This window comes from Geotrypetes seraphini, chromosome 7 (assembly GCF_902459505.1).
Source record: "Geotrypetes seraphini chromosome 7, aGeoSer1.1, whole genome shotgun sequence".
Lineage (NCBI taxonomy): Eukaryota > Metazoa > Chordata > Amphibia > Gymnophiona > Dermophiidae > Geotrypetes > Geotrypetes seraphini.
In genome coordinates this window covers 55,991,500-56,018,496 of record NC_047090.1, presented here as the reverse complement: position 1 = coordinate 56,018,496, position 26,997 = coordinate 55,991,500, and the positions used below count along the sequence as shown (strand labels likewise).

Sequence of the window (26,997 nt, the reverse complement as noted above, 5' to 3'; positions counted from 1 at the left end):
TCTCTCTATATATATTAAAAAAATATTTTTAGTAATAATGAGTCACACAACAAGAGTGCAACCTAGGAAAACGCATGATGAGAATGAGCTGCTTTGGTCCCAGTAAGGTGGCTGGACTATATACACCAGGGATGAGGTTAAGTCTCCTTTTCTACGACAGGACTCCTCATACTTGTGCCAACAAATTGGGCCTGATTCTGTATAGGATGCCTGGTCTCAGCAGCCGCCTAAGTGGCTTTTGAGGATTGCACACGGGCGTCCTATACAGAATCGCATCTGTCCTAATGGACAGACGCCTATCCTCGTCTAACCACCCCCTGGGCCAATCAAAATCTTAGCCCCTCCCCGGTGCATCCCAGAATGCACCGGAAGGGGAAGGCCCATTATTTTGGAAGAGGTGGGTCTGCCGGCAGAAGGAAGTGGGCATCCCTCTTGCCGGTCATTTCCTAAAGGTATGGGAGGTGTTGAGGGGAATATTGGGGTGTGAGGGAGTGTTGGTGTATATTGAGGAGTTTTGGAGAATGCCGGGTGAGTGTCAGATGGGTGTTGGGGAATGTCGGATGCTCAGGGGATCGTCAGGATCTGCATCAGGAGGGAGTGGGCATCCCTCCTGCCACGGGCATTGTCAGATGGGGGTTCAGGGGTGGTAGTGGGAGGAGTGATCATCCCTTCTGCTGGCCGACTTCGCAGGAGGAGGAGTGGGTTTCCTGCTGCGACCACTCAGCTGATCACAGCAGGGAGAATTCTTTGCCGTGTTCAGCTCAGTGACTTGAAATATAGACCAGCTTTTTATTGGTTTACATTTCAGGCATCTATTGTAGTCCAAGGGAGATGCCTAGGTCCGCTTAAGCTCACCCATGACCACTTCTAGTTGAAACCATGCCCACGTCCAGCCTTGATTGAGCTTAAGCATCCTTAGGCGCCTGCCTGTGACAGATGTCTATAGTGTAGGCGGCCTGCCTCAGGGTTTTAAAAAAACAAAACCCCAAAAAAACACACATGCGTCCCAATTGGCTGGTTAGACATCGGTAAGATGTCTACTGCTGCCTACAATCGGGACACTGTTTATAGAATTTGCCCTATTGCAAATAAACAATAGGAGAATAGGAGAAGAAAGTACAAAGGCTGAAAAACATTTTTCAATGATGGAACTTTTCATTAGGTAATTGTACTTGGAGGGTTGTGAGCATGAGGTACCACACGCCCTTGTTATTCTCTTACACACTGATTTTTATAGCCATTTTGAAGTTATATTTGCTTAATTACATAATTCAGGTGTCCATGATTAAAATCACAGCACATAATTTCCTCTTGAGCTACAGCCTAAAGTCACTTCCCTTTTTCTTCTCCCTCAGCACAAGTTTTATACTTACACATTCTTTACAGATAATGAGTTTACAGAATATAGAGTATTCGATGTAAAGCATCCTACATATGTTATACTTAACGTGACCATTTATTTTTACCTCAAAACGGGACAGAACCCCCCCAGACCCTCCCCCCATTCAAAAAGGGACGTATGGTCAAGTTAAATATAGTATGAAATATAGACAGAAGATATAAATTCTCAAAACTGACACATTTTGATCACTAAATTGAAAATAAAATTATTTTTCCTACCTTTGTTGTTCGGTGATCTCATCAGTCTCTGGGTTGCACTTCCTTCTGACTGTGCATCCTTTCTTTCTCTTTCTTTCTCTCTCCCTGCCCACCCCCAAACTGCTGCCACAGATTTCTCCAAGCCACCGCTGCCGACGCAGCAACAGGCCAGGTGTGTGCAACAACCATACATGCCTTCCCCCCGACGTCAATTCTGACATCAGAGAGGAAGTTCTGTGCCAGTGATTGGCTGGCCCGGAACTTCCTCTCTGATTCAGAATTGATGTCGGGGGGGGGGGGGGGGGAAGAGGAAGGCCTGTGTAGTCACTGCACGCACCTGATCTGTTGCTGCGTTGGCACTGGGGAAGCAGGGAGAAATCCTGGGCTCCGCGATCGACTCGCATTGAACGTTTTGGGCACAGCTTCGGGATGCTCTTTCTTAAGACGGGACATTTAGGCGTCCCGAAGCTGTGCTTGAGGACAATGGGACAGGCTATGCAAAAGTGGGATGGTCTCATTCAAAACGGGACATATGGTCATGTTAGTTATACTCTAAAAACTATGTTCCCTTTGCTCCCTTTTTCTATGTGTTAATATTGCTGGCTATATTATTTATTAAACACTAGGTGACAGTAATAATCTCTTACAAAGTTTATCCTTTACATAACCTCTTGTCTATGTAGGTAATTTTTTCTCTAATAACATAACATAGTAAATGACGGCAGATAAAGACTCATGTGGTCCATCCAGACTGCCCAACAGTAGAGAATAACACAGGGAAAAAATTTGTGCCCATCACCGCCCCGTCCCCACGACCACCGTCGCCGTCCCCATCCCTGCAACCACTGTCCCCGCCATGTCTCCGTGACTACTATCCCTGCAGCATCCATACAAGCCTCAGTACTGCAATATTTAGCTTATTCCTTCCTTATAAATCAAAGTTCTAGCTGCTAAACTAGAGAAAGATGTTCAGCTGGAAGGGCTTTGTTTATAAATTTTTATAAACACAACTAATATACTAAACCCACACTTTTATCAACACAACTAATATACTAAACCCACACTTCTGAGCCTAAGGTAAGTACCCATAGTATACACAAAAAAACAAGAGTCACACTAACGGGGATAGGCATCTCATCACAAATTTGGAGAGCAATGTATGTTAATGCACACAGCTTGGGCAACAAAATCCTGGAACTAGAAAAAGAGATAAGGAATGCTGACCTTGACATAGTAGCTATATCCGAGGCCTGGTTCACAGACTCGCATGGGTGGGATATGGTTATACCAGGCTACAATCTACTTCGTCGGGACAGAGAGGGCAAATTAGGAGGGGGGGGGGGGTAGCACTATACACTAAGGATAATATCAAAACTACCAGGATCACAGAGGTTAGATACACAGGGGAATCACTTTGGGTAAACCTGGCCAGAGGGAATGAAAAATGCCTTTACCTCGGTGTGGTATACAGGCCTCCAAGACAACAGGAAGACAAAGACAAAGAATTGATTGAGGACATAGAGAACATCACTTTGCGTGGTGACACAGTACTGTTAGGCGACTTCAACATGCCAGATGCAGACTGGAACACCCTCTCAGCAACTACGAGTGGTAGCAGAAGAATATTAACCTCCATTAAGGGTACACAACTCAAACAAATGGTATTAGAGCCCACCAGGGAAAAAGCAATACTGGACCTGGTACTCACAAATGGAGACAGTGTCTCGGAAGTATCAGTGGGAGACACGCTGGCCTCCAGTGACCACAACATGGTATGGCTTAACCTCAGGAAAGGCTTCTCTAAATCAAACACAGCAACGAGGGTCCTCAACTTTAGGGGCGCAGATTTCGACCACATGAGAGACTTTGTCCATCAGGAGCTGCAAAACCATGCAGAAACTGACAATCCGGAAACTGTGTGGTCAAATCTAAAATCCATCCTGAATGAAGCATCTAGCCGCTACATAAGCAAACGCCAGAGAAACAAAAAACCACAATGGTTCAACAAGGAAATTTCGGACATCATTAAAAAGAAAAAAGAAGCATTTGCCCCGTACCCGCATTTTTCCCCCCTCACCGTTTTGGTGGGTTACCTTCAGCTACCTGTGGGTAACAGCCAACGTGTCATTCTCTACCCAACAGTCTATTTTTTTCTTTGATATTTCTGCCATGGAAGTCTGCCTGGCACTGTTATCAGGTTCAAACTACTGGAGTTGCTATCCAAGTTCACTCCAGCCTTTCTAAACCATCCTAAAGTGTAGTTCCTGTCAAAGCCCTCCCCAGCCCATCCCAACCATATAGTCATACACTGATCATGCAAGTCTGCTCAGTTCCAGCCCTAGTTCTTCACTTTCTGATTAGACATCCTCTGTGTTTGTCCCATGTTTTTTAAAAATTCCATCACAGTTTTGCTCTCCACCACCTCCCTCGGGAGGGCATTCCAAGCATCTACCACCCTCTCTGTGAAAAATAATTTCCTAACATTACTCTTAAGTCTACCACCCCGTAACCTCAATTTATGCCTTCTAGTTTTATCATATTCTTTTCTCTGGAAAAGATTTGGTTCTGTATTAATACCTTGTAAGTATTTAAATGTCTGTATCATCTATCCCTCCTCTCCTCTAGAGTATACATATTCAGATATTCCAGAATCTCCTTATATGTCTTTTGATCAAACCCCTTACCATTTTTTGTTGCCTTTTCTGGACCGCTTCAAGTCTTCTTATATCCTTTGTCATATACAGTCTCTAAAAATGAACACAATACTCTAAGTGGGGCCCCACCAATGACCTGTACAGGGGCATCAACACCTCCTTTCTTCTGCTGATTATGCCTCTCTCTATACAACCTAGAATCCTTCTGGCTATAGCCACTGCCTTGTTTCAAGTTTATTGAAAGATTTTTTTAAACCGCTTAATCAGGTTGCTAAGCGGTGTACAATATAAAATTACGTAAAAGCATTAAAACTGGGGATACTGGATAAAATCCAAGTGTCATAATAAAACACTGATAAGACATATAGACCTACTTCAAACAATGGGAAAATGGGGAAGAACTATAATCGTTAAAGAAAAGTGCAACAAAAAAGGGAAAAATACAATAGGTTAGAGTAAAAAGTAATAATTTTAATTTAATTTTTTGTCCTTAAGAGGACAGTTGTTGTCCAAAGGCATCCTGGAACAAGAATATTTTTAGTTTTGCTTTAAATTGTTTTATATAGGATTCACTGCGCAAATGATTAGACAGCGAATTTCAGAGAGTAGGGGCAGTGACGGCAAAATTATTGGAGCGCAACGTATTAATCAATTTTAAAGAAGGTATAACGAGAAGATTCTGAGATGTTGAACGAAGAGATTTTAAAGTATTATAGGGAATTAAAAGTCTGTTAATGAACTCTGGTTGGTTGTTTAATTTTGTTGTAAATGTTAAAAGTAGGATTTTATAACTGATTCTATTTTCAACTGGTAACCAATGTGCAATAATCAGAAGGGGTGAGACGTGATTGTATTTCTTTGCACCACAAATGATCTGTTTCTTCGCTTTCAGATCCTCAGGTACTTTCACCCCTAGATCCCTTTCCCCATTCGTGCATATCAGCCTCTCACTTCCCAATATATATAGAATATGGATTTCTACTACCCAGATGCACCTCTCTGCATTTCTTTGCAATGACATGACATAACATAATTCTTTATTAATATACCTCGCATTTGCCTTTTGGTTCATGGCGGTTCAAAAAAGAATACAACGGAGAAATTGTTAACATTAAAATTGGTTAAACCATGAGGAAGTAAGGCATACAAAAACTCCCTGTCCCAGATAGGGATCACAATCTGTGCTAAGGAGTCTGGAGAGAAATAATGAGAACTTTGAACAAAACAGAGAGAGAGAGAGAAAAAAAAACAACAAAACAGACAATATTAAGTTCTTATTATAAGAAGGAAATATAAATATAAATAAATAAACAGTAAGCAATAATTAATAAAAAAAGCAAATGTAAGAATATTAATAAATAAATAAATAACAGTGAATAGTTTGATGTCCTTATGACTGTTATGGAGAAAAAATCTGAACAGGCCATCTGCTGAAAACCCTTACCACATCCCCATAAAATCTTCCTTGTTCTCCTTGCTAGTTCTGCTAAAGTTGTTTGTATAAAGTTGCTTGTGAACCACACAGAAATCATGGCCAGAATTCTCAAAAACCTGCGTTAAAAAGTGAAGGTCTGCTAATGCAACTGTTTTGATAGCAAATTGAAAAAAGCAAGACATTCTTTAAAAATCACGCATGCAAATGAGGTCAGCGGACAGCAAGGAAGATTCTCTAAATTTGCATGTGCCCCATTGCGGGTGATAGCGATGGGCACATGCACAGAAAAAACTTGTTAAGAAGAAAAAAAACAACACAACAACAGCGGAAGAGATGTTCTCCCCTGCCCTGAAATCCTGGCTGCACACCACACCCCCACCTGCAGCAGCAGAGATGCCCATGCTCTCCCGCTGCCCTGAAATCCTGGCCACATGTCACACACCCCCTGCAGTGAGAGAGATACCCACGCTCTCCCACTGTCCTGAAATCCGGGCTGCGCGCCACACCTCCCACCTTCCTTGCAGTGGGAGAGATGCTCACTCTGGTAAGTGACCCCCCTGTCAAAGAATGCCTCCAATGCCCCCCTGCCCCCTCCCCCTTACTTCAAAATAGATGCCCAGAGGGATGTGGACTCCCTCCTCCCAGCTGGCCTGCATCATTTAAAATGGGTCTTCCCCACCCCAGTGCATCTTGGTAGGGGCCTGAGGCTCTGACTGACCCAAGTTGTTTAAGGTCCCTCCCATGGGATGCACTGGGGAGGGCCTAAAGCCCTGATTGGGCCAAGTGTCTAAGGCCCCTCCCATAGGAGGGGCTTTAGGCATCTGGGCCAACCGGAGTCTTAGGTCTTGAATTCTCAAGCACACACAGAATCTTAGTTCCTTCTTAGCAGATTCAACATAACAACACAGTGTTTAAAGCAAAAGAAATCTTATACATGGTTATATCTAAACACAATATTCAGAATTCTGACTTGTAATCCTGTAGAATTAGATATTTTTCCAGTTCATTAGACATAATTTTAATAAAAGCTAGATGCAGATTGCATTCTGTTCAAAAAAAACGCATCGACCAGGAAGTATCTATGTTGTCACAATCCGTCCCCAGTGGCTCCGCTCATTCCAGAGCTGCCGGTGGCTAAACCTTATACAGCCATTCAGCGAGCTAACCACGGGGATAGGATTGTGACTAGTCCCAGGAAAAAAGGTACATTTCCCTTTAACTGGAAGCAGGCTGAACTGCAGGGAGTAGAGGAAGGAGAGCAGAACAGCTCAGAAGAGCCTGAGAGGGACCTCCCTCCTCCTGTTCACTCCCAGCTGAGGCCCATGGTGAGAAATGTAAAACAAGCTAAGCAATCAAGGCAGGTAACTCCTCCCCCTCAGAGAGCAGGGTGTGTTCGTTTGAACAATATAGAGGCTGCTCTGAGGAGAGGAAAGTTAGTTGGCCCTGAGCCAGCTCAGGGAAGGGTCTCTCCTGACTATATTCCTGACTGTGAGGATGTGACCATGATGGAAACTGACACTGACCTTGTTGCCAACCAGCCAGCCCCACCTGAACCCATGGAATGGGTAGAGAGCCTTGGACTGCCTGAAGATACGCTCATGCAATAAAGATAAGTGGCAGGTCTGAAGGTTTGGAGCCGTTCTCTGTTTATTAGAACCCTGTTGTGCAGTTGTGCTGTGTGTGAGAAAGTGCAGGGACTTGTGCTGAGGAAAAAAAAAAAAACGTTTTTTTTTATTGTTGTTTTGTAACTCAAGTGGCCTGAATTGGGGATGCATTTCTGTGACTGTGAGGGAAGTAAATGTCATAACTTTTGGGGAGAATTCACTTAAGATCCAGGTCGGGATAGTGGGGCCATTATTGGCATTCTGATACTTCAGAAAAGTAATAAGTGAATTCCTTTACTCCCCTCCCCCACCAACAGTTTCTCTGTTGGATTCAGCCCAGCTTTAAACTTGCTGAGCTTAGAGGCCCAGAACTTGAGTGAGAGTGTGTAAGGTTGCTTTATCTTCCCTAAGGTAAAGACAAGCCCACTACAGTTCTGTTTGCTATTTTTGGATGTAAATGATACTTACCTTAATTGCCTGATTGAAGGTAGCAGTGGCAACCCATTCCAGTGGGTCCACTCCAGACTTTATTTTTGGTTATCCGTGTGCAGCATTCTATTTGGACTTTGGGGTTTTTATGAATGCTTAAGGGAGACGTTGCTCCCAACTTCGGTTCAAGGAATAAAGGAACTTTGAACAAGTGAACTGATTTGTTTATTTTTGCTATTTTGCTTCCTGACAAGAAAAGATATTCCAGCAGGACTTCCTTCCTTCATCGGAAGCACGTCGGAGTTGCGCTCAGGTGAGCAGAGGCCGGGTTACGGCAAATACAGGTACCGGCTTCTGTCACATATGGTATCAGGAGTGGGATCTTTTTCTGCCCTTAGTTTTGTTTGCCGCGCGTGAGAGAGTGCAAGATTCCTTAGGGGTAAGCCCTTTTGAGATGATGTTTGGGAGAGTCCCTAGGGGAATATTGGATGTGGTTAAGGATCAGTGGGGCTCCCAAGGAAGCGAGGATATGAATGTAGTGTCCTACTTAGCCCAGCTAAGAAAAAAATTAGAACAGGTGGCCCAGGTGGGCAAACATAATTTGGAGTGGAGTCAAGAAAAACAAAGAAAGTATTACGATAAGGGGACTCGGGTTCGTCACTTGAACATAGGGGATAAGGTCCTGGTTCTGATACCCACAGACCCTCATAAATTCCTAGCAGAATGGAAGGGACCCTCCACGGTGATAGAGAGAGTGAATGAAGTGGACTATAAGGTCAGGGATGAGGCAAACCGCGTTCAGACTTTCCACATAAATCTCTTAAAGCCCTGGAGGGATAGGGAAATATTAACCATGATGGCGGAGCAGAAACCCGACGACGACCTGGGCCCACAAATAGCGGACATGGACCAGAATGAAGGGGTCAATATTGGGACTGAATTGTCCACCAGTCAGGCCAGACAGTTGGAGGCTTTGGTGCAGGCTTTTGGGGATGTATTCTCGCCAATCCCGGGGCGGACTGAAGTGGTCACTCATGAGATAATCACCACACCAGGGAAGGTCATCCGGGTGAAGCCTTATAGACTCACAGAGGGAAAGAAAGAACTGGTTCACAAGCTGGTGGAGGAGATGCTAACACTGGGGGTGATCGAACCATCCCAAAGTCCTTGGAGCAGCCCGATTGTTATTGTTCCAAAGGCTGATGGCACCCCCAGGTTTTGCATCGACTTCCGTCAGTTAAACGAGGTCTCGCAATTTGATGCCTTCCCCATGCCCCGGGTGGATGACCTCTTGGATCGGTTGGGTCAGGCCCAATTTCTCTCCACGTTAGACCTAACGAAAGGGTATTGGCAAATCCCGCTATCCCCATCGGCCAGACCAAAGACAGCCTTTAGTACACCCCACGGGCTGTACCAATTCAGGCGCATGCCCTTCGGCCTTCATGGGGCAGCCGCAACTTGCCAAAGAGGAATCACGGAGGTCCTAAGGGGGCATCATAGTTACGCAGAGGCGTACCTTGACGACATTGTGATTTTCTCTAAGGATTGGGCCCAACATCTGGTGCATGTGCAAGCGATACTGGAGGCCCTAAGAAAGGCAGGGTTTACAATCAACCCAAAAAAATGCTATCTAGGGCAAAAGGAGGTAAAATACCTAGGGTACGTGGTAGGCCGAGGGCAAATTAAGCCTTTAGTGGACAAGGTACACTGCATAAAGGAATACCCCATCCCTAGCTCCAAAAAACAGTTGAGGGGGTTTTTGGGTCTCCTCGGGTACTACCGCAGGTTTATTCCAGCATTCTCTACCAAGGCCGCAGTCCTCACGGACATGCTAAAAAAAAATAGTCCGGACACCTTACGTTGGAAGGAGGAGGGAAGGCAGGCCTTAACCGAGTTAAAGGAAGCTTTGTGCACTAACCCGGTGCTCATAGCAATTGACTTTAAGCGACCGTTAATTTTACAAACCGATGCGTCGGGAACAGGGTTGGGGGCGATATTAAGCCAAGAGGTTCAAGGGGTAGAACATCCAGTCCTCTTCCTCAGCCGCAAGTTACATCCTAACGAAAGGAGTTATGCCACGGTGGAGTTGGAATGTCTGGCAGCCAAATGGGCTATGCAAACCCTTGAACACTACTTGCAGGAAAGAGAATTTACCTTAGTGACCGACCACGCAGCCCTGAAGTGGCTGAACACTATGCGAAATAACAACGCAAGGCTAACACGATGGTACTTGGCACTGCAAACGTTTAGGTTCAAGGTTTTGCATCGCCCTGGCAAGTTAAGTGTGAATGTGGACACTCTGTCTCGTATGCAAGAGGATAGTGAGTTGCCCCGGGAAAATAGGGACAATCACTCCTTAAGGGTGAGGGTATGTCACAATCCGTCCCCAGTGGCTCCGCTCATTCCAGAGCTGCCGGTGGCTAAACCTTATACAGCCATTCAGCGAGCTAACCACGGGGATAGGATTGTGACTAGTCCCAGGAAAAAAGGTACATTTCCCTTTAACTGGAAGCAGGCTGAACTGCAGGGAGTAGAGGAAGGAGAGCAGAACAGCTCAGAAGAGCCTGAGAGGGACCTCCCTCCTCCTGTTCACTCCCAGCTGAGGCCCATGGTGAGAAATGTAAAACAAGCTAAGCAATCAAGGCAGGTAACTCCTCCCCCTCAGAGAGCAGGGTGTGTTCGTTTGAACAATATAGAGGCTGCTCTGAGGAGAGGAAAGTTAGTTGGCCCTGAGCCAGCTCAGGGAAGGGTCTCTCCTGACTATATTCCTGACTGTGAGGATGTGACCATGATGGAAACTGACACTGACCTTGTTGCCAACCAGCCAGCCCCACCTGAACCCATGGAATGGGTAGAGAGCCTTGGACTGCCTGAAGATACGCTCATGCAATAAAGATAAGTGGCAGGTCTGAAGGTTTGGAGCCGTTCTCTGTTTATTAGAACCCTGTTGTGCAGTTGTGCTGTGTGTGAGAAAGTGCAGGGACTTGTGCTGAGGAAAAAAAAAAAACGTTTTTTTTTTATTGTTGTTTTGTAACTCAAGTGGCCTGAATTGGGGATGCATTTCTGTGACTGTGAGGGAAGTAAATGTCATAACTTTTGGGGAGAATTCACTTAAGATCCAGGTCGGGATAGTGGGGCCATTATTGGCATTCTGATACTTCAGAAAAGTAATAAGTGAATTCCTTTACTCCCCTCCCCCACCAACAGTTTCTCTGTTGGATTCAGCCCAGCTTTAAACTTGCTGAGCTTAGAGGCCCAGAACTTGAGTGAGAGTGTGTAAGGTTGCTTTATCTTCCCTAAGGTAAAGACAAGCCCACTACAGTTCTGTTTGCTATTTTTGGATGTAAATGATACTTACCTTAATTGCCTGATTGAAGGTAGCAGTGGCAACCCATTCCAGTGGGTCCACTCCAGACTTTATTTTTGGTTATCCGTGTGCAGCATTCTATTTGGACTTTGGGGTTTTTATGAATGCTTAAGGGAGACGTTGCTCCCAACTTCGGTTCAAGGAATAAAGGAACTTTGAACAAGTGAACTGATTTGTTTATTTTTGCTATTTTGCTTCCTGACAAGAAAAGATATTCCAGCAGGACTTCCTTCCTTCATCGGAAGCACGTCGGAGTTGCGCTCAGGTGAGCAGAGGCCGGGTTACGGCAAATACAGGTACCGGCTTCTGTCACAATGTGTTAGCAGAAAAAGGGGAACTAAAAAGGTTACCTTGCTCTGAATCAGAGACTGAGAAGAGAATTTCTAGGAACTGAAACCACTATGATAAGTAATAAAATTAACAGTTTAAATTGCTAACAACATTTTTTAGTACTCATAAATAGGAATACACTCGTATTCCTAAGTGCACTGAATTTAAAGTTAAAAAGTGCATGTTTCAAGTATTCATGGTTGTGATAAGGAAGCAAGAACAGATTCACTGTACGCTGAGAGGCTTGCAGCATTGGAAAGGAAACAAATACTTATTAATAGGGAAAAAGACGATGGGAGAACGCCCATGTCAGAAGTTCTGCCAGGAAATCTGCCAAAAGTTATATCTGTTGGACCTGTAGAAGCAAAAAGCTTATCTTTCAAAAACAGGTTAACATAAAACACCGCTCATGTTAACAATAACTGATTGCCAGTTTTTACTGTCATTCATAACCCAGGAAAACAGTCATGCAAGGACGTCCTACTAACTTTCATACGGAAGAAGTCTTAACTAAACATGGTATATGTACAACTTATTTCTATTTTTTCCTGTACTTAAATATCCCGCATATATATTTGGTTTATATATATATATATATATATATATATATATATATATATATATATATATATATATATATATTTCTTATAAGCATTGTAGTGCATTAGGCCAAGTCCTACACAATATATTTATTATGCAATCACTGTTTCCATTAAGAAGGGTATCACAACCAGGACGAAGGAAGTCATCCTGCCACTTTATCGTGCAATGGTGCGCCCGCATCTGGAGTACTGTGTCCAGAACTGGTCGCCGCACCTCAAGAAGGACATGGCAGTACTTGAGGGAGTACAGAGAAGAGCAACTAAGCTAGTAAAGGGTCTGGAAAACCTCTCATATACTGACAGACTGAAAAAGTTGGGGCTGTTCTCCCTAGAGAAGCGGAGACTTAGAGGAGACATGATAGAAACCTTCAAGATCCTGAAGGGCATAGAAAAAGTAGACAGGGACAGATTTTTCAAATTATGGGGAACCACAAGTACAAGGGGGCACTCGGAGAAACTGAAAGAGGACAGGTTTAGAACAAACACTAGGAAGTTCTTTTTTACCCAGAGGGTGGTGGATACATGGAACATGCTTCCGGAGGCTGTGATAGGCAGGAGCACGTTACAGGGCTTCAAAGAAGGTTTGGATAGGTTCCCAGAGGACAAAGGGATTGAGGGGTACAGATAGGAGTAGAGGTAGGTTATAGGGATAGGAGCAAGAGGTAGTTATAGAAATAGTCAGGGACCACTGCTCAGGCAATAGGCCTGATGGGCCGCTGCGGGAGCAGACCGCTGGGCGAGATGGACCTCTGGTCTGCCTCAGTGGAGGTAACTTCTTATGTTCTTACACTTAACACCAACTCAAATTATTTTCCTTTCTCCCTTGTTAATTTCTTAACACCACCAATTTCTTTTTATACCCTCTTGTGTATAATTCTCCATCTTGCTCACCTCTGGTATGTTTGCCAAAATATATAAGAAAAAAACCAGCATGACTTTCCAAAGCCTGTAACCATATCACTAACCTGGATACTTTCAGGCAAAAAGAATTGCAATCCCTAAAACAATAAACTAAAAACAATGTGTCCGGCTCCTATGAAGATATTGGGTGTAACATTGGATCAGAGCCTAACCATGAAAGACCAGGTTGACTCCTTAATCAGAAAGAGTCTTTTCACACTATGGAAACTTCGGTCCATTAGAGCATATTTTGACATGTCAGCTTTTAGAATTCTGGTACAATCCCTCGTATTAAGTCAACTTGATTACTGTAATATCGCCTATTTGGCAATTGCACAAAAGAATATGTGATGATTACAACTGGTGCAAAATGCAGCGATTAAACTGATCTTTGGACTGAAGAAGTCCGATCATGTAACATCTTACTACCGACTACTTCATTGGCTGCCAATGGAGGCGCGTGTGAAGTTTAAGTTCGGTAGTTTTTGCTTTAAGGCACTATTCGGACTAGCCCCTAAATATATAACTGATCTTTTCTCTTTCTCAGCCAACAGACATAAGAGAAGCTCACACTTGAACTTTGTTTCTCATCCAGTTAGAGGATGTAAACTTAAGACATCATCAACACCTTCTCTCACATCAGACAGCATTATGGGGTAAAGATCTAGATCAATTGCTTACGCCTACTACGTATGGGGAATTTAGGAAACGCCTAAAAACATATCTGTTCCTGAAGTATTTAGGCAGCTGACCTGTACAATTCTTACTCCAAAATAACTGTTAATCAATACCTGTTAATCATTAGCTCTTAACTCTGTTTATTCCACTCAAGTTATACCATCTCTTAGTCATTGTAAACCGCACAGAACTGTGGTATATAAACTGTTATTATTATTATTTCTCTCCAAGCTTCAAAAATTTTAAATTTTATTCCATTGTTTTTACCCCTATTGTTTTTATTTTATTAACTGAATTCTATTGTTTAACGGTTCCTCCCTTCAATTCCTTTACATATTCCTTTAATTCATTTAGTTATCATTTACACAGATGGTGCTCCTATCTGTAAAGTTAGGAATTTCTATGAAATATTCTACATACTTCTCTCCTCTCCAATCCTTCCTGCCCTCCATAGTCCTCCCTACCCTCTTCTAATCCCTTCCTCTGTAATGTCGCCTAGAGCTTGTATAGGTATGTGCGACGCACAAATGGAAGAAATAAAAATAAAATAAAAAATGTGCACACTGCTGTATTTTCCATTAACATTCTGCTTGTATTCTTACTTATAAAAATCAGTCTCGCGGCACATAAAACTCTTACCTTCACAGCTACACAACTATTATGCTTATAAACCATCAATCTCATTAGGGATGACTAACCCAAATTATTATCAATATTTATTATTAACATAACCTCTTTATTTTTTATTTTTTTTAATTTTTCAGCTTTTATTCATCTGTAATCAACTTATTTAGTTCCCCTTTCCATTCAGCTATTATATTTCCTTATTCTATCCCACCCCCTCCTGTTTCTCTGTTTAAACTACAAAAGTGTAGGAAAGGAAACCTATACTAATAGAATTTACTCTGGCTTTATGAAATACATTCATTTTAAAAAATCTTCCTGTGCCTCTCTCCTAACAATCATAGGCAACAGCTCAGGGCTGTAATGATGGGAATAGACATGCTGGCTGCACAGCCTGAAAAGCACAAGAAATGGGGAGTGGGTCCATTAAGATGTTTCAGGTATCAGGCTTTCTATGGCTTGGCAGTCTGCAGCCTGCCTTAAGTTAGGGGAATCAGCTGTGCTTGCTTCTACGTGTTTGATGGGCTCTGTTTATATCATTAGGGCATATTAGTCTAGTCATTGCTCAGTGAAAGGATTGTTTGGACGGCGCGTGGGGCTCCCCGCTGTTCCCTGCCATTGTTGAGGGGGCCTCGGGGATACTCATTAGTATTTGTTGGGGGCAGGCCTTAGCCACGTCCTCCTACCCTGCCACCCCTTCGTCTATTCCCCACCCTACACTGGGAGGCATAATATCCGAAACCTAGGCAAGCGAAACATTGAATTTGTGCTTTATCTCGGTAACCACCATAGCCTCTATATCTCGGACTTCCTCTCATTCATCTACTACCTCGCCCAAATCCTCTATTATTTTGTGCCCATTGGATCTGTACAAGTTGTACAGCTTCTTTCACTTGTTTGGCAATGTCAATAGGCTTTCCTTTTTCCCCCTTCCCTTTTCCTGTATTGCCATGGCTAAAACCTTTTTATGTAACTGTATTATCTCCTTTGGATAATGTGTGAAATTATTTCTGGCCAAGGTTTCCCTTCCATCCCAACAATATGTTCAAGCTTGCTCTGTATGCTTTTTGTCATAGTCCCCTTAAGAATCTGGAAAGCTAAACTCTTCATATTATCCTGTGTACAGGTGTCACCCAATTGAGACTCCCATTTTTCTTCAAAATTCTGAATAAAAGAGTATGTCTGTCCCAATTTTGTATTTTAATGAAGTAAGCTTGGACATATCTTTAACATCTAGGTATCTCCTAAGTAGGGCAGCCCAGACATTTGGTGTGTAATTGTTAAATCGGTCCCCATCAAATTGTTTGATATCATAGGTATAAGCTGGAATACCTGCATCATCAAATATGTCTGTGGTCACTTGTCCTACACAGTCTACCAACATGGCTCTGGCATCCCCTACTGCTAGTTTCCTCTGTGCAGTGACTTGCTCGAACTTGGAGATCCAGGGGGAAGCACCATCCAATAAGGGAGGGAGTTGTGCTTTGATAGAAAATTTGTCTGTGAAGTTCCAGGGGATGTAATCAGTTCTAATGCTTGCAGGTGTTTGTCTGGAGATAAGCGGGGCTTGGATGATAGGGGTAGATTTGTTTCAGTACTCAGCGGGCTGGCTGCCAAATTTGTCTTCGTACTTTTCCCATATTTTCAGTCCTGCTCTTATGTACTTCAGATCCCATCTGGGTTCTGTCACTCCCTGCCGTATGCACAAGCAAGCAGTGTGCATATATCTGGTTTCAAAGGACCCCTCTCGTGGGAAGGGTAACATTTGTGGGGCTAGGGCTTCTGTCCAGCTGGCTAGGTTATCTACCCAGGGATTCACATAAACAAAAGAGCCTTCCTGCTAGCCCACAACTTGGGCTGAGTCAGACTAGTATGAAAATATGATTGGGTTCTGGGAAGACGGAAGGCATACCGATGGCCTAGGTTAACGGGGAAAGGAACAACTATTTTTTTTTTTTTTTGTTAGAGAGATTGGTGTGGGAGGCAAGTTCAATCATTTCTAAAGGCAATACAATAATCCCCCAATATTTACGGGAACCCCCACAAATAGGCAGGGGAGAAAGGAGAGGTCAGCCGGAGCATTGGCGAGTGAAGGAAATCACTCGCTGTATGCTCCGACCGCCTCTTCCTGTACTAAAGTCAGGCCTCACCAATCAGGAGCTGCTTTGACACGCAGCTCAAGATTGGCCCAACTTTAGTACAGGAAGAGTCGGTTGGAGCATACTGCGAGTGATTTCCTTCACTCGCCGACACTCCGGCTGCCCTCTCATGCCTCCCCTTCATGGTCGTAAAATACCGCGAATGACTGGGACCACGAATTTGCAGGGGAGCACTGTATTCTAAAAGCATGCTAGCTATATTCCTACAGCTAAAACAGTAAATCTTAACATAAACTAACTAGATACAAAGTTCAAAACAATTATGTTATCTACTTACAGCATTTGTATTTCCGTGTGGTCATTGCCAGCTCCAGAGTTTTGTCAGGATACAGAATACTCCCTGTATTCCCTTTGGCACCACAGTTCTAGTCTCAATGCTTAGTACTGTATTACTGGCTCCTTAGTCTCAGCAGGATTCAAGTGCACTGTAAAAATAAAGTATTTCTTTCTCTCTCAAAAAAGGGGGGCATATCTCACCCCCCTCCTCACGTCAGGGTTACAATTGAAAGGCCGGCTGCTTAGCCCTTCACGAAATGACCTCGATGCCAACACAGTTGCTGTTTCATATAATTATTTAGTTTAATGAATAATAAAGCAAAGGCAGCTTACAGGAAATGCATCACAAGAATATACAGCAATTGTGGGGAGCAGAGACGACACCCTCAGAAGCATGCTTGTCTGAGAGCTCCAAATCTGCTCTAAGGACTTCCTCATTTTTGTAGTTACTATTATACATTCATATCTTTGCATTGAAGACTTACTAAACTTAATTCTATTGGCAGAAATCCTTGGCATTTTAATTGATTGGCTTGCAGTTACATATTTACTCTCTAATTAGCCACGTCCCCTATTGACGTATGTCATTACCAGGCTTAGTGTTGCTGAGAGACAGCTATCTTATCTACCCATGACAGCTTTTTTCATGAAGCTGACCACAAGACCCTCTTGGACATGTACTTGACCCTTCCCCATGGCCCACCTCCCTCCTGTGTACATGCAGAACATCTTGTACTCGGGCCAACTTCTGCTTTTTAGTGCTGTTCTTAGCCCTTATCTGATATCCAGCTTTCTGAAATGTCCCCAGCCTTCTTGGAAAGCTTCCCCATAAGCTGTTCAGCAGTCAGCAGAGATGTGCAAAAAAGCAGTTTTTAGAACTGTCATTTTTGTTCTTAGAAGAATCCATCTTGTGCTTGATCTGTTTTTGCTTGCTAGGCCATATCTGTTAGCCCTATACCCAGGGCCTGATGAAGGTCTCCTTGGGGTATCTCAGTCTCTTTTCCAGTGCATTCTGGGATGCACTGGGAGTGGCCTAAGACTCCCATTGACCAGATCCATATGGCCCCTCCCAGAAATTGGGCGCCAGTTATAGAATCGTGGCGTTAGGGAGAGGGAAATCCCCCTGCCGTGATCGGCTGCTGCGGTTTAGTGGCAAAGATAAGTGGCTGAAATGTAGCCCTGGCCTACATTTTAGCCACCTATCTAGGAGCGATTCTATAACTGGCGCCCTGGACTGATTGACTGGTAATCAGTGGCTGCTTTTAAGGCGGCCACCGACTTGGGCGCCGGTTACAGAATCAGGGCTCATGTTTAGAACTGGTGTAAATAGTGGTGCCTAATTACAACTGTTGGGCATGTAAATGCGCTTAGTCTATCCAGGGTGTGCAGGTAATCAGAATACCCCTGACAAATCATACTCTCCCACACTAACACTCCTTTTTATTTGAGAGAAGTTACACATGCTATAGGGGCTTAAGTCTGTTATGCATATCAAATTAGCGTAATTTGGCACTTGCTAACCCCATCCAAATTATGCACAGATTATATAAAACTAGGTACTAGGTATTGTGTGCTTGTATTTTTAACCTATATATCTATATCTATATCTATGTGGTTGCACAATTTTAAAAAAAGCAATTTTCTGTGTTCTCTTAGGTTTCTGCTGCTGGCATTATACTTGTTGCAGTTTTACAAGTCTTGCTGTGTCTGGTCATGTAGAAAAGACATTTCAGCCTTCATACTGTGGCTTTCTTCAGGGTATGCTATGGAGTCTGCAGCTTGTCTTTTGTATATAATAATTCCTCAAACCCAATTGGTTGGAGCTTGAGATGAATGAGGCAGGAAAGTCTATTGGTCACCAATTTGAATTTTGGTGGGAAAGTCTATTGGTCTCTTTTTCCCATTGAATGGAAAATTCTCTGGTGAGTTTAAAAATGCTCTCCCTGTGAAGCTGATTTTATATGTTCTCTTAGGCTTCTGCAGCTGGTATCATAGTTGTTGTAGTTTTCTTGGTCTCGCTGCATCCAGTCAAGTAGAACCTCATTCACAATCAGGTGTGTTGAGTCCTTAGTATATCCACTTATCTGGATCCTGTTCCCCCGGAGTGTCTCTCCCGATACTGCAGTGCCTATTGCCAACAGGCACTGAAACTGGACACCTACAACATCGGGTCCTGCAGCCCGGGAGATAAGAAGTGCCTTCTCCTGTGGCATATCGGGGAAGCATTTCCTGGAGGGCGCAGTGACTGGAGACCAGGGATTTCTTTGTGAGTTGTTTGCCTTCCTGTTCCCCCGGAGTATCTCTCCCGATACTGAAGTGCCTATTGCCAACAGGCACTGAAACTGGACACCTACAACATCGGGTCCTGAGGCCTGGGAGATAAGAAGTGCCTCCTCCTGTGGCCGGAGAGCCCCTAGAGAGCCACTGGAGCCTCTGGAGTAGGAACAGCTTTAAGTTAAGTTGAATTTATTTACCTAATTGTGTGACATGTTTGTTCCCTGACTGATATGGGGAAATGTAAAGGGAAACCTCGTGTCTCAACACCAGTTAGTGTTGGACCTATGGATAAGCATTTGTTGTTACCAGGTTCTCTGAGGTCAACAGATAAACCTGACTCATTTTCAGGAGCTTCCCTGAGTTCTCCAGAGCGTACCCCTCCCCTCCCTCCTGATCTTCCCAGGAGCTTGGAACCTACAGGTTCACAAGGGGCTTCTTTTGAAGCCTCCGACCTCCAACAAACTGCGGAGATTATTTTTTTGCAGATGCCTCAAGTTTTTCCTGGAATAATTAATCAGTCAGGGGGGTTGGAAGAAAAGCTAGAGGAAGTTACCTTAAAAGACTTGTGGACTTTAAATACGAGGATGGAGGTGATGTTAAGGAAAGTTACTACTCATGTTCAAGTTTTATCCAACAAAGTTGTTGATAAATTGGGAAATGTAGATGCTAACATCGGGAAATTAGATGAACGTACGCTTTCTCTTGGAAAGCAGATAAAATTTACAGTCATCTATGGTGGCAGTTACAAAAGATTCCTTGAATATTCACTATAAGCTGGAAATGAGTGAGAATCCGGTTAGATCAAGGAATCTGAGATTAGTTAATTTCCCAGTGACTCACTTATTATCTCCTGAGATACTATTGAGAAAGTATCTCAAGGAGATATTAGGGGTCACTAATTCTAACTTCTTTTATATACCTCAAAAGAAAAAATTTCCAGTAGAATGGGGAATGGATCAATTGAGTAATGTAGAAGTAGATTTAACAAATTTTCTTGAAGATTCTCAAGATTTGATCCAAACCCAGGCTACTCTGTTAATTACCTGTGTTAATGAGCTAGATAAAACTTTAATGCTGAAGCTATATTTCCAGAATAGAGAGGCAAAATTCTGTGGAGAAAAGGTCTTAATGTTTCCCGATGTGGCAAGGGCTACTCAATATAGGAGGAAAGCCTTTTTGGCTTTACGTTCTAAAGTTCTTGAAATGGGTACAACGTTTTTTCTTAAATTTCCCTGTAAATGTATCCTGCATGTTCAAGACAAAGATTGTGTTTTGGGAACCTTCCCAATTAGAACTTTTTCTTAAAGGAAGGAAACAAGACTAGTTATTAGCTTCCCTTAGTGGGGGTTTTTATATAATAGCGTCCTAAAAGATATATAGGTTATTGAAGGGGGGTAAGTTTGTTTTTTCTTCCTCCCTCTACACCTATTTTTGTTTTCCTGTTAAGTTTATATGAACAATGAGATGTCTTCCTTCATTTGTGGGCTAGATGGATATTTGCCTGAGGGCGTAAAAATTTGGTTTTTGGATAGTGTATAATTTCTTTATAATCCATATCTTATTATGTTTGAATGAATGTAATAATGTTGAAAATACTTCAAAAAAAAAAAAATGCTCTCCCTGTGAAGCTGATTTTATATGTTCTCTTAGGCTTCTGCAGCTGGTATCATAGTTGTTGTAGTTTTCTGGGTCTCGCTGATCCAGTCAAGTAGAACCTCATTCACAATCAGGTATGTTGAGTCCTTAGTATATCCACTCATCTGGATTTTGCTACTTTATTTTTTTATAGTATTTTTAATAAAGTGATTTTATTTTGTACTCCTACTCTCATCCTGGTAATTTGTGGCTTTTCCACTCTTTGCATTTTTGATGAGATATGCTACAACATTTCTCTTGTAGTTTCAAATCATTTTTAACTGGGGATGATTTCATAAATATAGCACTCTTTGGAAAGCATATTGCTGTTTGATATATAGGAAGATTAGGCTCTTACCTCGATAATCTTCTTTTTGGTAACAAGGCATACGAGTCCTGACAAGTGGTTGCTTTCCCCACATCGTGAATTTTTGCAAAAGGATGTCATCTACATTTTTTTTCAGCTCCTCCTTCTTCCCCAGTAGGCTGTATTACATCCCTTCAGTTTTTACCAAAGCAGTTAATAACCACTATAGTAGGAAATGTAAGAAGAGAAGGTATGGGGAACTTCCCCGACAAGACACTTCTATTCTGCTCTGTAACAAGTATAATGAACAATGTTAATCAAAACACATCACAGAAAACAAAGTAAAATAATCAATCCACCTATTTGAGTGCAACCAGAACTAACATTTATGGAGCTTGTATACTCTCAATTGCATTTGTAACAAAAATATTGCATTGTACTAATATCTGACTGGCATGAGAAGATCTCAAGTTTTGGACAAACATACTTGTTTGACACATTAAGATGGCAAATAATTACACTGATAGGGCAGGATGTCAGGACCTTTATGCCCTTCTGGTGCATAAGGCATATGAGTCCTGATAAGTGGACATATCAAAAAAGTCCCTTGAATCTAGAGCTGGACAAATGAGCCTGCCCTTAACACTGAGGACCCAAAAGCATGGTTTTGTGCTACTACATCCACTCTGTAAAACTTTGTAAAAGGCATGAAGTGTGGACCATGTAGCCACTCTACAAATCTCCTCGGGTGGGATTGCCCATGCCTCCCCCACCTCCATGAAGAAGCTACACTTCTTGTGGAATGTGCTTTCAAAGATATTGGTGGCCGTTTACCACAACCAATGCACACTGACAAAATTATCATGTGAATCCATCTGGAAATAGATGCCTTAGCCCAGGGGTGGGCAACTCCAGTCCTCAAGGGCCAGAATCCAGTCAGGTTTTCAGGATTTCCCCAATGAATATGCATGAGATCTATTTGCATGCACTGCTTTCAATGCATATTCATTGGGAAATCATGAAAACCCAACTGGATTCTGGCTCGAGGACTGGAGTTGCCCACCCCTGCCTTAGACACTGACCTGCCCAGCCTGGCCATACTAGTTAGGATAAAAAGACGATCAGATAGTCAAAAGTCATTAATCACTTCTAAATAATGGAGGAGAACTCTCTGCACATCTAGAAACTTCAACCTTTTGTCTTGTTTCTTCAAACCTGAGGACTGGAATGAGGGTAGTCAGACCTCTTGATTGACATGAAAAACTGAAACTACATTTGGCAAAACGGAAGGAACCATGTGCAGAAAGACCTCAACTTCTGTAGCCTTGAAGAATGGTTCTCTGCATGAAAATGCCTGCAACTCAGACTCATGTTGCCAATGAAATAGCCATAAAACAAAAAAGAAAATCCAACACAATCTGCAGTGAGGAAGAAACAGCACAAACGAAAACAAAGAAAAACTGCAGACAAGCGTACAAGATGCAGACTATGTTTATTATATCAATTATTGATTATGGTTAATATTACTACCTTTTAACAAACCAAGGGACCCGACACAGTCTGTGTTTCGGTTAACACGCCAAGGAAATAGCCACCAGAAAGACTGTCATTTGTGAGATGCCTCCTGCAAAGGCTCATAAAGAGCCTTACTGAGTTAATGTTAAGGTTCCATGACAGAAAAGGCTGTCTTACAGACTAGTACCAGAAGACTTGAGGGTAGCCAATGTGACACCAATTTTTAAAAAGGATTCCAGAGATGATCTGGGAAATGATAGACTGATGAGTCTGACGGAGCCTATTATAAAGAACTATTATAAAGAACAAAATGACAGAACATATATATAAGCATGGATTAATGAGAAAAAACCAACATGGTTTTAGTTAAGGGAAATCTTGCCTCATCAATCTACTGCATTTCTTTGAAGGGGTGAATGAACATGTGGAAAAAGGTGAAGCGGTTGATATTGTATATTTGGATTTTCAAAAGGCATCTGACAAAGTACCTCATGAAGATTTCTGAGGAAATTAGAAAGTCATGGGATGGGAGGTAATGTCCTATTATGGATTGAGAACTGGTTGAAAGACAGAAAACAGAGTGAATTTAAATGGTCAATATTCTTAATGGAGAAGGGTAAATAGTGGGATTCAACCTAAGCAAAAAAAACTGTGGAACCTAAGCAAAAAAACATTGCCGCTAGTGAGAACGAAGTTAGTTTGCCAACTGTTCTGGATCCCTTGTCCTGATGCAGTGTGAAGCGAAACGTGGGCATGCCTTCGTCAGCAGTGGACCATTAGTCTGGAAGAACGTTTACTAACAGAGATAAGTGAAGATTTTGGAATCAATGGATCCATGTTTTATTTTCCTCAGTTTGTAATATGTGGCAAAGTCTCTTTTTTCATATATATAAATTGTTTGAGAGATATATATATATAAATGTAATAACTAAAGAAATAAAAAAAGAGATAAGTGAAATTTGTTCTTGGACACTGGGGTTTGAAATGATTTGAATAATAACAGTACAGTATTGCTAATTTGAAGAGGAATAAGGGGACTAACTGATGTGTATGGGGAACTTTATGAGGTGGTTTCCCTTTCTAGTATTGCCTGTAAGATAAGCTCTGGCGGCATATGGGTTGAGGCTTTTTTGAACGTGTTTGAATTATGTCATTCCCCTTACAGGCAGAAGCTATTTAAAGAAGAATTTATAAGTGTTGGATTATACATTGAGGAATTTATTTTTTGATGATAAATAGTGGGGTTCCCCAGGGGGTCTGTGCTGCTTTTTTACAAATTTATCAATGATCTAGAGATGGGAATAACTAGTGAGATAATTAAATTTGCTGATGACACAAAATTGTTAAATCACAAGAGGATTGTGAAAAATTGCAAGAGGACCTTGGTGAGACTGGGTGTCAAAATAGAAGATGACGTTTAATGTGAGCAAGTGGAAAGTGTTGCATGTGGGAAAGAGGAACCCGTACTATAGCTATGTGATGCTGGGTTCTGTGTTAGGAGTCACTGCCTAAGTGTCATTGTTGAGGATACATTGAAACTCTCAGCTCAATATGCAGCGGCTGCTAAGAAAGCAAATAGAATGTTAGAAATTATCAGGAAAGGAATGGAAAACAAAGATGAAAATGTTATGTCTTTGTATTGTTCTATGGTATGGCTGCACCTCAAATACTGTGTGCAATTCTGGTCACCATATTTCATTTATTTTAAATTCTTTATTGATTTTATAAAGCATATAAAAAGTGCAACATTTAAACATTCAAAATTTCAATAAACAGCACTTATATACTTACATTAAACATGAATCAATTAACTATAGATAGTGTATTTCCTTGAATCTAATGGGTTACAGGATCCGAGGCAACATGGCTTTACAAAAGGTAAATTGTGCCAAACGAACCTGATTGAATTTTTTGATTGGGTGACCAGAGAGCTGGATCGAGGACATATGCTAGATGTAATTTACTTGGATTTCAGCAAAGCCTTTGATACAGTTCCTCATAAGAGGCTGTTGAACAAACTTGAAGGGCTGAAGTTAGGACCCAAAGTGGTGAACTGGGTCAGAAACTGGCTGTCGGACAGACGCCAGAGGGTGGTGGTTAATGGAAGTTGCTCGAAGGAAGGAAAGGTGACTAGTGGAGTCCCTCAGGGTTCGGTGCTGGGGCCAATCCTGTTCAATATGTATGTAAGTGACATTGCTGAAGGGTTAGAAGGAAAAGTGTGCCTTTTTGCAGATAATACCAAGATTTGTAACAGAGTAGACACTGAAGAGGGAGTGGAAAATATGAAAAAGGATCTGCAAAAGTTAGAGGAATGGTCTAATGCCTGGCAACTAAAATTCAATGCAAAGAAATGCAGAGTAATGCATTTGGGGATTAATAATAGGAAGGAACCATATATGCTGGGAGGAGAGAAGCTGATATGCACGGACGGGGAGAGGGACCTTGGGGTGATAGTGTCCGAAGATCTAAAGGCGAAAAAACAGTGTGACAAGGCAGTGGCTGCTGCCAGAAGGATTCTGGGCTGTATAAAGAGAGGCGTAGTCAGTAGAAGGAAGAAGGTGTTGATGTCCCTGTACAGGTCATTGGTGAGGCCCCACTTGGAGTATTGTGTTCAGTTTTGGAGACCGTATCTGGCGAAAGACGTAAGAAGACTTGAGGCGGTCCAGAGGAGGGCGACGAAAATGATAGGAGGCTTGCGCCAGAAGACGTATGAGGAGAGACTGGAAGCCCTGAATATGTATACCCTAGAGGAAAGGAGAGACAGGGGAGATATGATTCAGACGTTCAAATACTTAAAGGGTATTAACGTAGAACAAAATCTTTTCCAGAGAAAGGAAAATGGTAAAACCAGAGGACATAATTTGAGGTTGAGGGGTGGTAGATTCAGGGGCAATGTTAGGAAATTCTACTTTACGGAGAGGGTGGTGGATGCCTGGAATGAGCTCCCGAGAGAGGTGGTGGAGAGTAAAACTGTGACTGAGTTCAAAGAAGCGTGGGATGAACACAGAAGATTTAGAATCAGAAAATAATATTAAAGATTGAACTAGGCCAGTTACTGGGCAGACTTGTACGGTCTGTGTCTGTGCATGGCTGTTTGGAGGAGGATGGGCAGGGGAGGACTTCAATGGCTGGGAGGGTGTAGATGGGCTGGAGTAAGTCTTAACAGAGATTTCGGCAGTTGGAACCCAAGCACAGTACCGGGTAAAGCTTTGGATTCTCGCCCAGAAATAGCTAAGAAGAAAAAAAAAAAAAAAATAATAATTTAAATTGAATCAGGTTGGGCAGACTGGATGGACCATTCGGGTCTTTATCTGCCGTCATCTACTATGTTACTATGTTACTATACCCTCCCTCCCTCCCCGTCCTGGATGTGTGTGCATAAGAATTAAAATAACTAAAATCCGGCAGGTAAATTATTAATCTTTAAGATATTTAACAAATGTATCCAAAGGACTCCAAATTTCTTTAAAATTTTTGATCATTCCTGATTGCTCTGCTAACATTCTTTCAAATTGGTAATATAAACAGAGCGTTTCCCACCAAAAAGTAAAATTTAGATGATCCCAGTTTTTCTAATTTCTAGTAATTAATTGTATGGCCACACCTGTCATAATAATAAGAAGCCTATCTTTATTGCTATCAATTGGACAAAAACTGGAAAAATCACAAACAGTATCAACACAGGTGTCCTAAAGGGGTCAAAAGAGACTACGAGGAAAAAATAGCCAAGGAGGTAAAAAACTTCAAGCCGTTCTTTCGATATATTAAGGGGAAACACCCGCAAAGGAAGCGGTGGGACTGTTGGATGCCATGGAACAAAGGGAGTGCTAAAGGAGGACAAAGCCATTGCCGATAAACTGAATACATTTTTTGAGTCTGTGTTTATCAAAGAGGATATACACAACATACCGGACCCCAACAGATTATATGCTGAAGGTGTAGATGGGAAACTGAAAAGGTTGACGGTCAGGCAGATCGACAGACTTAAGAGCGACAAATTCCCGGGGCCGGATGGCATCCATCCGAGGGTCATTAAGGAACTGAATGGGACTATAGCTGAACTGCTTCAACTAATAGCCAATCTGTCGACCAAATCGGGAAAGATTCCAGAAGACTGGAAGGTGGTGAATGTTACGCCGATCTTCAAAAAAGATTCTAGGAGAGATCCAGGAAACTACAGACCAGTGAGTCTGACCTCAGTAATGGGAAAGATGGTAGAGGCGCTGATAAGACCGCATCATTGATCACCTTGACAGACACAATTTGATGAGGACCGGTCAGCACGGCTTCAGCAAACGACGATCTTGCTTGACGAACTTGCTGCACTTCTTCGAGGGAGTCAACAGGCAGATAGACAAGGGTGACACGGCAGACATTATATATCTGGATTTTCAGAAGGCGTTCGACAAGGTTCCGCATGAACGACTTCTTCAGAAAATTAAGAGCCTTGGAATAGAAATACTCACTTGGATTAAAAACTGGCTAGTGGATAGGAAACAGAGTTGGGGTAAATGGACAGTACTTGGACTGGAAGAATGTCACCAGTGGGGTGCCGCAGGGCTCGATGCTTGGACCCATGCTCTTCAACATATTCATAAATGATCTG

The 26,997-nt window shown here is 42.4% G+C and overlaps 1 protein-coding gene across 4 annotated transcripts in view; it reads right to left on the bottom strand.

Annotated features, from left to right (window-relative positions):
• The window catches only part of LOC117363387, a 247,984-nt gene that overhangs the window by 140,551 nt on the left and 80,436 nt on the right, over positions 1 to 26,997 (bottom strand). The window contains exon 1 of one of the 4 annotated variants that reach the window (XM_033951001.1): positions 16,659 to 16,769. The exons of the other annotated variants lie outside the window; for them this stretch is intronic. Coding sequence (XP_033806892.1) covers positions 16,659 to 16,663 — 5 coding nt within the window. The 5' untranslated portion in view covers positions 16,664 to 16,769. Of the gene's footprint in view, positions 1 to 16,658; positions 16,770 to 26,997 lie in introns of those variants that run through there. 4 annotated transcript variants of the gene reach the window in all.